Raw genomic sequence first — 15,043 nt, forward strand, 5'->3', positions numbered from 1 at the left:
GCCAGGCCTTCCTGTCCTGCGCTGTCTCCCGGAGCGTGCTCAAGTTCATATTCATTGCATCCGAGATGCTATCTAGCCATCTCATCCTCTGCCGTCCCCTTCTCCTTTTGCCTTCAGTCTTTCCCAGCATCAGGGTCTTTTCCAGGGAGTTTTCTCTTCGCATTAGGTGGCCAAAATATTGGAGCTTCAGCTTCATTATCTGTCCTTCCAATGAGCACTCAGGGTTGATTTCCTTTAGGATGGACTGATTTGACCTCCTTGCAGTCCAGGGGACTCGTAAGAGTCTTCTCCAGCACCACAGTTCGAAAGCATCAATTCTTCGGCGCTCAGCCTTCCTTATAGTCCAGCTCTCACAGCCATACATTACTACTGGGAAAACCATAGCTTTGATTAGACAGACCTTTGTCGGCAAGGTGATGTCTCTGCTTCTTACTATGCTGTCTAGGTTTGCCATAGCTTTCCTCCCAAGGAGCAAGCGTCTTTTAATTTCATGGCTACAGTCACCGTCTGCGGTGATCTTGGAGCCCAAGAAAGTAAAATCTGTCACTGCTTCCATTTCTTCCCCTTCTATATGCCAGGAAGTGATAGGGCCAGATGACATGATCTTAGTTTTTTTAATGTTGAGTTTCAAACCAGCTATTGCACTCTCCTCTTTCACCCTCAACAAGAGGCTCTTGAGATCCTCTTCGCTTTCTGCCATTAGGGTGGTATCGTCTGCATATCGGAGGTTGTTGATAATTCTCCCGGCAATCTTAATTCCGACCTGTGATTCATCCAACCCGGCATTTCTCATGATGTACTCTGCATATAAGTTAAATAAGCAGGGTGACAATATGCAGCCTTGTCGTACTCCTTTCCCAATTTTGAACCACTCGGTTGTTCCATGTCTGGTTCTTACTGTTGCTTCTTGACCCTCGTACAGGTTTCTCAGGAGACGGGTAAGGTGGTCTGGTATTCCCATCACTTTCAGAATTTGCCACAGTTTGTTGTGATCCACACAATCAAAGGCTTTAGCGTAGTCAATGAAGCAGAAATAGACGTTTTTCTGGAATTCTCTTGCTTTCTCCATGATGCAGCGAATGTTGGCGATTTGATCTCTAGTTCCTCTGCCTCTTCTAAACCCAGCTTGTACTTCCGGTAGTTCTCGGTTCGCATACTGCTGAAGCCTAGCTTGTAGGATTTTGAGCATCACCTTGCTGGCATGTGAAATGAGCGCAATTGTGCGGTAGTTTGAACACTCTTTGGCGTTGCCCTTCTTTGGAATTGGAATGTAAACTGACCTTTTCCAGTCTTGTGGCCACTGTTGAGTGTTCCAGATTTGTTGGCATATTGAATGCAGCACTTTAACAGCATCATCTTTTAGGATTTTAAATAGCTCAGCTGGAATACTGTCATCTCCGCTAGCTTTGTTGTTAGTAATGCTTCCTAAGGCCCACTTGACTTCACTCTCTAGGATGTCCGGCTCAAGTTCAGTGACCGCACTATCATGGCTATCAGGGACATTCAGATCTTTCCTGTATAGTTCTTCTGTGTATTCTTGCCACCTCTTCTTAATCTCATCTGCTTCTGTTAGGTCCCTGCCTTCTTTGTCCTTTATCATGCCCGTCTTTGCACAAAACGTTCCCTTGAGATCTCCAATTTTCTTGAAGAGATCTCTAGTCTTCCCCATTCTGTTGTTTTCCTCGATTTCTTTGCATTGTTCATTGAAGAAGGCCTTCTTGTCTCTCCTTGCTATTCTCTGGAACTCTGCATTCAGTTGGGTATATCTTCCCCTTTCTCCCTTGCTTTTCGCTTCCCTTCTTTTGTGAGCTACTTGTAAAGCCTCATCAGACAGCCACTTGGCTTTCTTGCATTTCTTTTTCTTTGGGACGGATTTCGTTGCTGCCTCCTGAACAATGTTACGGACCTCCGTCCATAGTTCCTCAGGCACTCTGTCTATCAGGTCTAATCCCTGAAATCTATTCCTCACCTCCACTGTATATTCAGAAGGGATATGACTGAGGTCATACCTGAACGGTTTAGTGGTTTTCCCGACGTTCTTCAATTTAAGCCGAAATTTTGCAAGAAGCAGCTCATGATCTGAGCCACAGTCAGCTCCAGGTCTTGTTTTTACTGACTGTATAGAGCATCTTTGGCTGCAAAGGACATAATCAATCTGATTTCGATATTGACCATCTGGTGATGTCCATGTGTAGAGTCGCCTCTTCTGCTGTTGGAAAAGAGTGTTTGCTATGATCAGCATGTTCTCTTGGCAAAACTCTATTAGCTTTTGTCCTGCTTCATTTTGTACACCAAGGCCATGCCTGCCTGTTATCCCGGTGATTTCTTGACTTCCTACTTTAGCATTCCAATCCCCTATGATGAAGAGGACATCTTTTTTTGGTGTTAGTTCTAGAAGGTGTTGTAGGTCTTCATAGAACCGATCAACCTCAGCTTCTTCGGCCTCAGTGGTTGGGGCATAGACTTGAATTACTGTGATGTTGAATGGTTTGCCTTGGATTCGTACTGAGATCATTCTATCATTTTTCAGATTGTACCCCAGTACTGCTTTTCCCACCCTTTTGTTGACTATGAGTGCTACTCCATTTCTTCTAAGGGATTCTTGCCCACAATAGTAGATATGATGGTCACCTGAATTAAATTCGCCCATGCCTGTCCATTTTAGTTCACTGATTCCCAAGATGTCGATGTTCAATCTTGCCATCTCATGTTTGACCACCTCCAGCTTACCTTGATTCATTGATCTGACATTCCAGGTTCCTAAACAATATTGTTCTTTACAGCATCGGATTTTCTTTTCACCGCCAGACACATCCACAGCTGAGTGTCCTTTCGGGTTTGGCCCAGCCGCTTCACTCTTTCTGGCGCTACTTGGAAATACCCTCTGCTCTTCCCCAGTAGCATATTGGACACCTTCCGACCTGAGGGGCTCATCTTCCGGCGTCATATCTTTTAGCCTTGTGATACGTTCCATGGGGTTTTCTTGGCAAGAATACTGGAGTGGGTTGCCATTTCCTTCTCCAGTGGACCACATTTTGTCAGAACCCTCTGCCATGACCTGTCCGTCTTGGGTGGCCCTGCACGGCATAGCTTATGGCTTCACTGAGTTACGCAAGCCCCTTCGCCACAACAAGGCAGTGATCCATGAAGGGGTGGGATTGTTTAGCTTGGGAAAAAAGGAGGGTAAGGGGAGACATGATAAATGTCTACAAAAAAATGTATGGTGTGGGTAACGTGGATGGGGAGACATTGTTCTCCCTCTCTCAAAATACTAAAACTTGGGGTCATCCTATGAAGCTGATTGGTGGGAGATTCAGGCCAGATAAAAGGAAGTACTTCTTCACACAGCACATAGTTAAACTATGGAATTCACTACCACAGGAAGTAGAGATGGCCACCAGTTTGGATGGCTTTAAAAGAGGGTTGGACAAATTCCTGGAGGAAAAGGCTATCAATGGCTACTAGTCCTGATGGCTATGTGCTACCTCCAGTACCAGAGGCAGTGAGCTTATGTACACCAGTTGCTGGGAACATGGGTGGGAGGGTGCTGTTGCACTCATGCCCTGTTTGTGGGTTCCTTGTTGACAGCTGGTTGGCCGCTCTGTGAGCAGAATGCTGGACTAGATGGACCCTTGGTCTGATCCAGCATGGCTGGACTACCCCTGGTTAAGGTCAAGCTTGTACTGTCCAGTGCCCTGCCGGGTTGCTGCCAGCAGGCAGGAAGAGCAACGGAGGCTGTTTTCAGCTCTCTGTCATCCTTTTAGTTGTTTTTCCTCTGGATGGACCTTTGAGGCCTTCTAGCACAGGCACACTGGCAGGGGTGAGGCCAGAGCTGGCGAGGCTATACAATTTCTCATATCATGGCCTTTCCTCTCCCCTCCCACCACAACACCTCCTTTTCCTTTCCTCTGAGGCCACATTTGTGACCCGAAGAAGCAGCTAGTGTGGATCTTTCCATGGCAGCTCCAAGGGGGTGGGGGCAGGGGGGGGTGGAACTCAGAGTCCCCCTCCTGAGATCATAGCAGTGTCTACGGCCTCAGGAGGCAGACTCCGAACAATCTCCCAACAATGCTCTCCCAGGGATCATAGGATTGCTCTCTGGGGGGCTGTGATTATGATGTGACATTTGTGAATCGCCACTCAAATTCATTTGGTGTGGTATAGATCAAAATCAGCACCTTTTATTGTGCCGAAAGAGGCTATAAGTTCCTAAACCTCAACAAGCAGCCTGCCGGCCAAGCCTTTGCCACTCTCCCTTCTGTTGCTGTTGCCTCACAAGAGGCTGCTCAGAATGTTGTTGATGTTCAAGTGATGATACTATGTATGTGTATCCACATTCAGTAATTTAGGAAACATGACGACCAGAACTGGTGCACCAGCAGCCATTATGGGCAGCAGATGCACTGATGATCACCTGCATGGCTGGTCAGCGGGTGGGCCTCACAAGTGAATTGAGTGACGCTGTTAGAGGATCCATTGAGTTCAGCAGGACTGTTCTTATGTGCTTAGATTGTTTGAAGAATCAGGGTTTGTGCATGCACTGAACCAAATGCCTTTGGACATCATTTCAGTTCCTTTATATTAAAGGTATTTCTATCAAAAAGTAATAATTAGCACTTTAATGTATTTTTGTAAAGATTGGAGAAGATTACCAAGGGAGCTGAAACCAAAGGAAAAGTTTAAAAAAGGTAACATGTATATTAAATAGTATTCAGTATCTGTATATTCAGATTCAGAATATTTTGTTGGCGGTTTGACCACCTCTTACATTGTCTGAGTAATATTAATTCATGGGTTCTTTTTTCCTTTTTGGTACTTAAATTTTCCAGGGAGAGGGATGATAAAATGTTGAGTGGTGGAAAAGCAATTCATATTTTTTTTTAACCTAAAGTGTTTTTAAGATTCCTTTTAAATTCTAGCATTTTTAAACTTTGGTGACAGTTTTATAAGTGATCTGTAATTTTGAAATAACTTATTTGATGGTAATGACCTTTTTTTTAAAAATACTTTTTATTTTATTTTTATCTTTATAAATGAAATAAACAACACCAACAACCTAACTGGTAACTACGGTTTCCCAACAATACAATATTCTTAGGAGGACACAGCAATAACGAAAAGGTGAAGAAAAGAAAATATTTTTCTTTTTTTCTCTCCCTTCCTTTTTTTTTAAAGGATAAAATTTAAACTCCAATACACACAGGCTTCAAATCCCATTCTACTAGAAATTATACCTATAACACTGGCAATATTACAATTCAACACAGCATAAATAATCAACCTTACATTTCAATATCATATCATCAGTCTTATAGCAAGGAAGCAGGCCTACAATTCATTTCCAGTAACCATATATTGCCCTTTTACCAGCCAAAAATCTTACTAACCAGTCTTATAGTGGTGGTGGTGATGATGACGATGATGATAATAATAAAAAAAAATAAAAAAGGAGATTAAAAAGAATAAATAATAACAAATCACTAATAAATTTTATAATGTTATATAATAATAAAGCTTAGAAGCAACCTCACAACACTCAGTAATATATTTTATACTAGATACATACATGAGTGTGCACATTTCTATACACCCTCAAACAATATATTTAAGTACAGTATATCACATCCATTTTAAAGAGAAAGGATTAAAAAAGAAAGAAAAAAAGAAAGATGAAAGAAAACAAACAGATATATGTATAAGCAATTATCTCTGACCCAGCCTGAAAGTTAACAAAACATGTTTGTAGATTCCAGTTCATGGGGCTGGAGCAGAAATCTCACACGTTTTTGCGTTTAGCCACGCCTCCACCATTTCATGATTTAGGAACTACTTCATTTGACCTTCAGAAACAATGCAAAATGTAGCAGGATAGTTTAAGTTATATTGTAAGTTCATTTGTTTTGCCAGATTTTTCTCCTTGATGAATTGCCTTCTTTTATCAGCCACTTCTTTGATGTAATGCGGAAATAACATAACTTTATTTTGTTGCAAAAATAGATTTCCGCCTCCTCTTGCCAGACGCAGGATATAATTTTTGGTGGAGATTCTTGCAAATTGGACTATAATCGTATAACCAGTCCCTTTGGCATTTGGCACATGGAATGCCTGCTCAATATCAAGTAAATTATCAGATGGCACAGGGAGTATCTCATGCAAAAGCTTATCTACAAAAGTAGACAAATTTACATCACTAGGAAGACCTTTATTCCCAATGATACGTACATTTGTTCTGCATGTAAAGGCCTCCAGTTGGGAAATTCTGACAGAATTTTTTTTAAAAAAAACTTGTGACGCACTTTCGTTCACTGCCACCCTATCTTGCAGCTCATTAACCTTTGCCTCCATTTTTTGCCAAGAAGTGTTAATTAAATCCACAGCCCCTTGCAGGGCAGTGATGGAATTTTGAATTGTATCCAATCTCTTAGCCTGCTCAGCAAATTGCGAAGACAAAGTTTTTATCAGAGTAAGTAATTCCCCATCTTGGGTCCTCGGAGCCCTTGCCAAAGGAGGTACGGGGGGAGTGGGTAGAGATCCAGTTGCTTTTTTTTCTCCTTGGTGTAGTCATGTTTCTTTTCAAACAGATCTATCTTGCAGTTCCTCAAATATCCTCAAATATTGTTAATATTTCTTAAACCATCCCTCAAATATTGTTGGTATTTCTTAATTCATATATTACAATGGAGCACGTCAACCCTGCTTTCTCCTATTAGGAGTTTCAAAACAGCTTTTTGTGATGATTAAGCTCTGGGAGGCTGGTCTTGGAATCCAGCCCCCCTGCTGCTTCGCCGAGAGGACTTTTCTTCCAAGACGTCATCCAGATGCTGCCTTGACTTCCCTTTTAATTCCAGGGGAGAGATGAAAAGGTTTTTCAATCTTTTAAAAAGCTATTTGAGGTAGCATCCCGCGGAGACTCTGCGGAATGCTGCCAGAGCAACATTAGATCCTCCCGGAAGTGCCTCGATGGTAACAACCTTGAGGAAGAATCAGTTAACTAAGAAGAGCTGTAAGCTTTCATAGCTTTTTTTTTTCATTCTTAAGGATGGTTTTACTCAAGGAATCTGCTAGAACAAAAGTAGATACAGGCTTTCTCACAGGTTTTCCGCATAATGATTTTGTTATTACTATACTAAACTCTTCCTGCATCACTGGTTTCCACATAAGGAACTATGTCACTAATATGATGAGTAAAGAACATATTATGTCTGTTTGAATTCTGGAGAGTACAGGGGTAAGAGGTTTTTACTTTAGCAGGTGGAAAACCAAAAAAGGCAAAAACTGCAGCAACTGAAACTAATGTGGACATATTGAAAAAGATAGAGGTAAGGTCTCTTCTATACAATGCATTTCCCCCTACTTGGCTTTCATTATGCAGTATTCGTCTTTGTTGGGAATAACACCTGCATTGTCAACAGAGATGTAAAAAAATAGATTTAGGGTGCAATCCTGTGCATGTTTAGACAGAAAAACAGGCCAACAGCTCCCAGCATTCCTCAGCTAGCATAGCTGGCTGGGGAATGCTGTGAGTTGGAGGACTTTGTTCTGTCTAAACATGCATAGGATTGCACCCCTAGGCTGTTTTGCAGGGCAGGGGGATGATGACAGAAGGACTTGAGGGTCTCATGTAGTGATTTAGGGCGCTAGGAGCTCTTGTTTGGCTTGACTGGTAGTTTCTTTGCAGGTGATTTTATGTTATGGTGTGACAGGATGGCAATACACAGAACAAATGGCATGAAGAAATACTGTGCATAAGATTAAAAAGAAAGAAAATTTGGTCACAAGACAGTATAGTTAAACCAGGGATGCAGAATGTGTGGCCCTCCAAAATTTGGTGGACTGCAACTCCCTTTGGGGGTAAGATAATCTGTTGAAGATAGAAATGCTAAGCCTCACTTTTTCTTATCTCAATAGTAAGATTTCTTTTTTCTTCCCATTGTGTACGTGCTGTTTTTCTAATCCATGACTAAGAGACATTAAGGAGTGATACCACAAATCATTCCCATTTGGAAAACGACTAGCATTTTATTTCATATGGTGAGATCAAACTAAATGTCAGAACTGTCTAACAATTGTGCCAGGCAGCCTGCCAGAAATATCTTAACTGCTTAAGTTCTTTGCTTAGTTTGTTTGTAAAGCAAAACCATAAGTCTCAGCTGGAAGTTCAAATGATGTGGCAATGCGCTGTTGATCTTTAATAGGAGTTGGAAAAGAAAGGAGATGAAGGAAAGTCAGATGAGGAGGAAAAGGGAAAAGAGAAGGGCAAGGACAAAGAGGAAGATGAGGAAGAAGGAGATGAGCCAGAGGAATATGATGAAGAGGAGCATGAAGAGGTATTATCTTTCTTATCAAACAGAATATTTTTGAGACCTATGCAGTGGCAAGTTTTAATAACCTCTCCTGACATCGCACATGGTTAGGGCAAGTACAGCAAACGTGGTATGCTCTGTGGGTGTTTCTGCAAATGATGCTTCAATTTTCTACCACATCAATCGGTTTTAAAACGTCTCTTTTCGCTTTTATATTTCATTGACAATATTCAGAAGTGATACACTAGAGGTTAAAAGTGCTTCCTTGTGTCACTTCTCAAAATGTTCCATTGGCTGTAGTCCTAAGCATACCTGCTTGGAAATAACTTGTATTGAAATCAGTACAGTTGACTATCAAGCAAAATATGTTCAGGAATGGGGAAGGTGGGGTGATGTTTGGCCAAAGAATGCTAGAATTGTGTTGAGGATAATGTTGAAGAATCTTTCTTAGAGCCGTTAGGATCTTCAAAATGTGGCTGGAGATGGGTAGTTTTAATGGAGCGCAGAATTATTTAGTCAGTAGAAATTAGTAGCACAATCGTTTGTGTTTATACTTCGCTTGCATCCCTTCTTTATGGAGAAAATATCCTTAACTTTAAACCCTCATACTACTGATGGATGATGTTACTTCTTATGTACTCTCAAACTGTTTTAGTTAACAGACCTACCATTTTTAAAATGTTGCCTTTCAAATGCAAAGTCATATGTTTGGTTCAGGTTAAAAAATATAGTTTTGTGATATGTTGAGATGCCATAGAGCTAGAGGAACAAAATCAGCATCTTGCTTTTTCTCCATTAATTTTATCTGTCAGGAAAGAAGCAAACTAGTAATTCCTTAACTATGGACACAGACTTTTAAAGTATTTGGGGATATATCCAATTAGGCCCACCTGCCAAAGGAATGGCTTCTGTTAACAGAATGGGAAGCAAGGGCAACTCCCTCCCATGTGACCTCAAAATGCGGGGGGGGGGGGCGGTGCTGTAGTGGGGAAGAGAGATGGGGAAAGTCCCATTACATGAGTGGAAGATTGTTTTTAATCACTATTTAAATGTAAGGTAACAGTTACAAAAATGTCCCCTATCTTTTGCTTTGCAACTCATAAGAGGGCGGGATATGTTTCTCTTATGGAAATGATATAATCAATTGGCTTTCAAGAGTAGTCTTCCGCTACCACCACTGATTTTTCAAGTAAATGTGCTATATATTTATTTCCCGTGGGTATAATGTTGATCAATGTGAATTGGCCAGTTACTTCCTCGGGCTTGGATTGTAGTTTATCTAACTTCAACTGTGTGTCTCTGTTTGTCCATGTGTCTATGTCAATAGTGTTTTACAGTACCTTGAACTAATACCGTTTCCTTTAGGAGAATGACTACATTGCTTCATATTTTGAAGATGGAGATGACTATGGAGCTGGCAGTGATGATAACATGGATGAAGCAACTTACTGAAATTATGGTTGTTTCAACGTTTGGAACATATAATCTAGAGAGGGCCTGAGTGCACCCTTCTGTTACCTCAAGTTATGAAAGAATATAGTCTTAAAAGATTAACAAAGATGTTTAAAACTCATCTTGCTGCTACATGAGTGTGTGATAACCCCAAATTCAAAGTGGCCTGAGAGTTCAGTCCCTATTGATGGAATAGGAGATTGTGTTGGCAGCCTACTGAAGTGCTCAGATGTTCCCCCTGTACCATGCTTTGTTTGCTTCCCTGAACTGATTTACAGGGCTGTTATGTGCCTCTTGACATAACACTGGGCCAACGAAATGACTTTGCATTGCTTAAGGAATTATGATGTGGGGAGGGGAAGAGAAATGTATGCGCTAAAGTATAAAATCTGGCCTTAAAGTAATAAAGCATTTACTGAAACAGGATCTGATGTAGTACCATGACAGAGCTGGGGAACTACCAGCCTCCAGAACCAGCTTGAGGCCTCCCCTCCTTGCTCCCCCCCCCCCGAGTCAATGGGAGGCTTTTTTAGGGATGTACGAAAGTCACTTACCTGGTCTCGCAGCTTGCTTCGCGGTGGGGGGGAGGCGCTTCGCTTCTCCCCCCGAAGTTTGGGTGAGGGGGGGGAGCCGTCCCGCCTCGCCCGGCCGAAATTCAGGCCGGGGAGAAGCGCCCCGTCTCCCCGGCCGTGAACTACAAAAGTAAAAAAAAAAAGACCCCGTGATAGGCTACGTAACGATTTATGCAGCCTATCACGGCTAGATTTGCAGTCAGCCATGATAGGCTACGTTAATCGTTACGTAGCCTATCACGGCTGACTTTGAAAAAAAAAAAGCGCGTACGCAAATGGCGGCCCCCATGGGGCCCGCCATTTGCGTTCCTTATTTGGTCCCGGTAGTTAACGTAAAGATTTACGTAGACTACGGCGAAAATAAGGGCAACGCAAATAGCGTTGCCCTTATTTTTGCCGTAGTCTACGTAAATCGTTACGTAGACTACCGGGACCAAATAAGGAATGCAAATGGCGGTGCCCCATGGGGGCCGCCATTTGCGTACGCGCTTTTTTTTTTTCCAAAGTCACCCATGATAGGCTACGTAACGATTAACGTAGCCTATCACGGCTGACTTTGGAGATCTAGCCATGATAGGCTACGTTAATTGTTACGTAGCCTATCATGGGGTTGTTGTTTTTTACTTCAGCTGTAATGGCGGCGGCGGCAGCCGGTCAAAAGACCGGCTGCCGCCCCCGCCGAAAGCCTGCCAACCGCCGCCAGGACCCGCCGCCGGGAGGGACATTCGGCTATGGTAAGTCCCATCCCGGGCGGGGGGGCGGAGAATTTCACCGCCGATTTCGGGGGGCCGAATGCGTTGGCGCTCGGCCCCCCGAAGATTCGGGGAGAAATTCTCTGCCATCTCTAGGCTTTTTGCAAGACAAACTGCAGCAGGGGACTGGGAATTGTTTGAGGGGGAAAGCAAGGAAGGGAAGGAAGGGGGAAAGCCTCCCATTTGAGTCATGTAACAGACTATTCCAAGCTAGCAGCTTTTTTTCTGAGACGTGTTGTTTGTTAAAAAAACACACCTGTATTTTAGTTATTTTGACTGCCCTTAGATCTTACCCAACCAACAGAGCTTTGGTCAAACACCACTGGTTAAAACAGTACCTAGTAAAGCAAGCAGGATATTCACTGAACTTCCAGTTTAGTTACAGGACATTAGGTCAGAACTCAATTTACCAGAACTGATTTCATTCCTGTCCAATAAAAGCCATTTCAACAATGAGTAAGTCTTACAATGCTTCCAGGAAACACCACTTGGCAGTCTCCAAGGAAATGGAGGCATTGTAGTGCAACAGCTTTGATGTAGTTAAGTAGGTGTAGCCTCCTTTTTGCATTTAATGGTCTTCACTCTTCCTTGGTGACTCTTGAGATCTCAATGAAACAGGTAGCCTGTAAGTCCCAAAGGATTTTAACTCAAAACTAACACCTTAACTTCTGCTCAAAAGTTTGTAGGGTGCCACTAGAGATGTTGTTTAAAAAATAAAGTCGATTGTATTGTAACAAGTGCCCCAGTTCTTCAAGTGGTGATAGGGAAATCACTTGATCCAGATGGGTTTCCAGTTGAATGGTATAAAACATTTTCCAGCCTGTTTCAAAACTTCATCATCTTTATAATCATATCTTTGAATCAAGCTCCCTTTCTTCTTTGTTAAATGATGCTTATATTACTGTGATTTCTAAGCCTGGCAAGAATCATACTTATTGTACTAACTTTCAGCCTATCTTGTGAATTAACATAGATATTAAAATATTAACTGTTGTTTTGACTAATAGACTGCAAGAAATTACAACATTGGTTCGAGCAGATCCCTTTATTAAACATAGAGATGAGACTGATAATCTTAGATGTTGATCTGATAGCTTTAAACACTGACAGAATGGACCAGGCTACCATTGTTTCCTTGCACACTGAAAAGGCTGTCAATAAAATGCATTGGAAATGTATTTTTGGTATGTTGAATAAATTTGGTTTTCCTGTAGAATTTTTGAAACAGGTCAGAACTTTATACTCAACCCCACGAGTTAGATTTCTGACTAATGGGGTGGGGGTGGGGGCTTTCTTTTCACTTAAGAGAGGTTCCAGACAGGGATTCCCACTTTTTCCTTTGATATTTGATTCATGTGTGGAACCTCTGGCCGCTGCCATTAGACAGAATAGTAGGATTCACAGCTTTGTGCATGATAGTTTAGAATTAAAAATTATTCTTTAAGCTGATGATCTTTTATTGTTTATCTTGGAACTCCAGTTGTCTGTTATGTCTTTGATGCAGTTGATTGCAAAACTACTTTTGGTAGTTGTCTGGCTATTCAATTAATGTGTCAAAATCTGAACTGATGCTGATTGGAGATACTATATCTCATAGTGTATCAGCTGATGGGCAACTTTGATGGTGCCCAGATATTACCTAGTTGGGAATACTTATTTGCAGAGACATATCTCAAATGTTCAAGCTTAATCTGAATGAACTGATTAATGAGATATCTCAGGGTTTAAATAGATTGTTGTTGTTGTTCAGTCGTTCAGTCGTGTCCGACTCTTCGTGACCCCATGGACCATAGCACGCCAGGCCTTCCTGTCCTCCGCTCTCTCCCGGAGCGTGCTCAAGTTCATATTCATTGCATCCGTGATGCTATCTAGCCATCTCATCCTCTGCCGTCCCCTTCTCCTTTTGCCTTCAGTCTTTCCCAGCATCAGGGTCTTTTCCAGGGAGTTTTCTCTTCGCATTAGGTGGCCAAAATATTGGAGCTTCAGCTTCATTATCTGTCCTTCCAATGAGCACTCAGGGTTGATTTCCTTTAGGATTGACTGATTTGACCTCCTTGCAATCCAGGGGACTCGTAAGAGTCTTCTCCAGCACCACAGTTCGAAAGCATCAATTCTTCGGCGCTCAGGCTTCCTTATAGTCCAGCTGTCACAGCCATACATTACTACTGGGAAAACCATAGCTTTGATTAGACGGACCTTTGTCGGCAAGGTGATGTCTCTGCTTCTTACTATGCTGTCTAGGTTGGCCATAGCTTTCCTCCCAAGGAGCAAGCGTCGTTTAATTTCATGGCTACAGTCACCATCTGCGGTGATCTTGGAGCCCAAGAAAGTAAAATCTGTCACTGCTTCCATTTCTTCCCCTTCTATATGCCAGGAAGTGATGGGGCCAGATGCCATGATCTTAGTTGTTTTAATGTTGAGTTTCAAACCAGCTTTTGCACTCTCCTCTTTCACCCTCAACAAGAGGCTCTTGAGATCCTCTTCGCTTTCTGCCATTAGGGTGGTATCGTCTGCATATCGGAGGTTGTTGATAATTCTCCCAGCAATCTTAATTCCGACCTCTGATTCATCCAACCTGGCGTTTCTCATGATGTACTCTGCATATAAGTTAAATAAGCAGGGTGACAATATGCAGCCTTGTCGTACTCCTTTCCCTATTTTGAACCAATCAGTTGTTCCATGTCTGGTTCTTACTGTTGCTTCTTGACCCTCGTACAGGTTTCTCAGGAGACAGGTAAGGTGGTCTGGTACTCCCATCACTTTAAGAATTTGCCACAGTTTGTTGTGATCCACACAATCAAAGTCTTTAGCGTAGTCAATGAAGCAGAAATAGATGTTTTTCTGGAATTCTCTTGCTTTCTCCATGATGCAGCGAATGTTGGCGATTTGATCTCTAGTTCCTCTGCCTCTTCTAAACCCAGCTTGTACTTCCGGTAGTTGTCGGTACGCATACTGCGGAAGCCTAGCTTGTAGGATTTTGAGCATCACCTTGCTGGCATGTGAAATGAGCACAATTGTGCGGTAGTTTGAACACTCTTTGGCATTGCCCTTCTTTGGAATTGGAATGTAAACTGACCTTTTCCAGTCTTGTGGCCACTGTTGAGTGTTCCAGATTTGTTGGCATATTGAATGCAGCACTTTAACAGCATCATCTTTTAGGATTTTAAATAGCTTGGCTGGAATACTGTCATCTCCGCTAGCTTTGTTGTTACTAATGCTTCCTAAGGCCCACTTGACTTCACTCTCGAGGATGTCCGGCTCAAGTTCAGTGACCGCACTATCATGGCTATCAGGGACATTCAGATCTTTCCTGTATAGTTCTTCTGTGTATTCTTGCCACCTCTTCTTAATCTCATCTGCTTCTGTTAGGTCCCTGCCTTCTTTGTCCTTTATCATGCCCGTCTTTGCACAAAACATTCCCTTGAGACCTCCGATTTTCTTGAAGAGATCGCTAGTCTTTCCCATTCTGTTGTTTTCCTCGATTTCTTTGCATTGTTCATTTAAGAAGGCCTTCTTGTCTCTCCTTGCTATTCTCTGGAACTCTGCATTCAGTTGGGTATATCTTCCCCTTTCTCCCTTGCTTTTCACTTCCCTTCTTTCCTCAGCTACTTGTAAAGCCTCATCATACAGCCACTTGGCTTTCTTGCATTTCTTTTTCTTTGGGATGGATTGAGTTGCTGCCTCCTGAACAATGTTACGGACCTCCGTCCATAGTTCTTCAGGCACTCTGTCTATCAGGTCTAATCCCTGAAATCTATTCCTCACTTCCACTGTATATTCATCAGGGATATGATTTAGGTCATACCTGAACGGTTTAGTGGTTTTCCCGACGTTCTTCAATTTAAGCCGAAATTTTGCAAGAAGCAGCTCATGATCTGAGCCACAGTCAGCTCCAGGTCTTGTTTTTACTGACTGTATGGAGCTTCTCCATCTTTGGCTGCAAAGGACATAATCAATCTGATTT

At 42.4% G+C, this 15,043-nt stretch overlaps 1 protein-coding gene across 9 annotated transcripts in view; it reads left to right on the forward strand.

Moving 5' to 3' along the window:
- The window catches only part of POLR3G (RNA polymerase III subunit G), a 45,004-nt gene that overhangs the window by 18,157 nt on the left and 11,804 nt on the right, over positions 1-15,043 (forward strand). For 2 of the 9 annotated variants that reach the window (XM_084833637.1, XM_084833638.1), the window contains exons 5-8: positions 4,638-4,688; positions 7,249-7,319; positions 8,196-8,327; positions 9,669-10,453. In XM_084833637.1, coding sequence (XP_084689763.1) covers positions 4,638-4,688; positions 7,249-7,319; positions 8,196-8,327; positions 9,669-9,755 — 341 coding nt within the window. In that variant the 3' untranslated portion in view covers positions 9,756-10,453. Of the gene's footprint in view, positions 1-4,637; positions 4,689-7,248; positions 7,320-8,195; positions 8,328-9,668; positions 10,454-15,043 lie in introns of those variants that run through there. The other 7 variants (XM_084833634.1, XM_084833636.1, XM_084833639.1 and 4 more) reach the window with 6 other exon arrangements.

Source organism: Heloderma suspectum, chromosome 2, assembly GCF_057233095.1.
Source record: "Heloderma suspectum isolate Gila_16-S chromosome 2, 16-S_ref, whole genome shotgun sequence".
Taxonomy (NCBI): Eukaryota; Metazoa; Chordata; class Lepidosauria; order Squamata; family Helodermatidae; genus Heloderma; species Heloderma suspectum.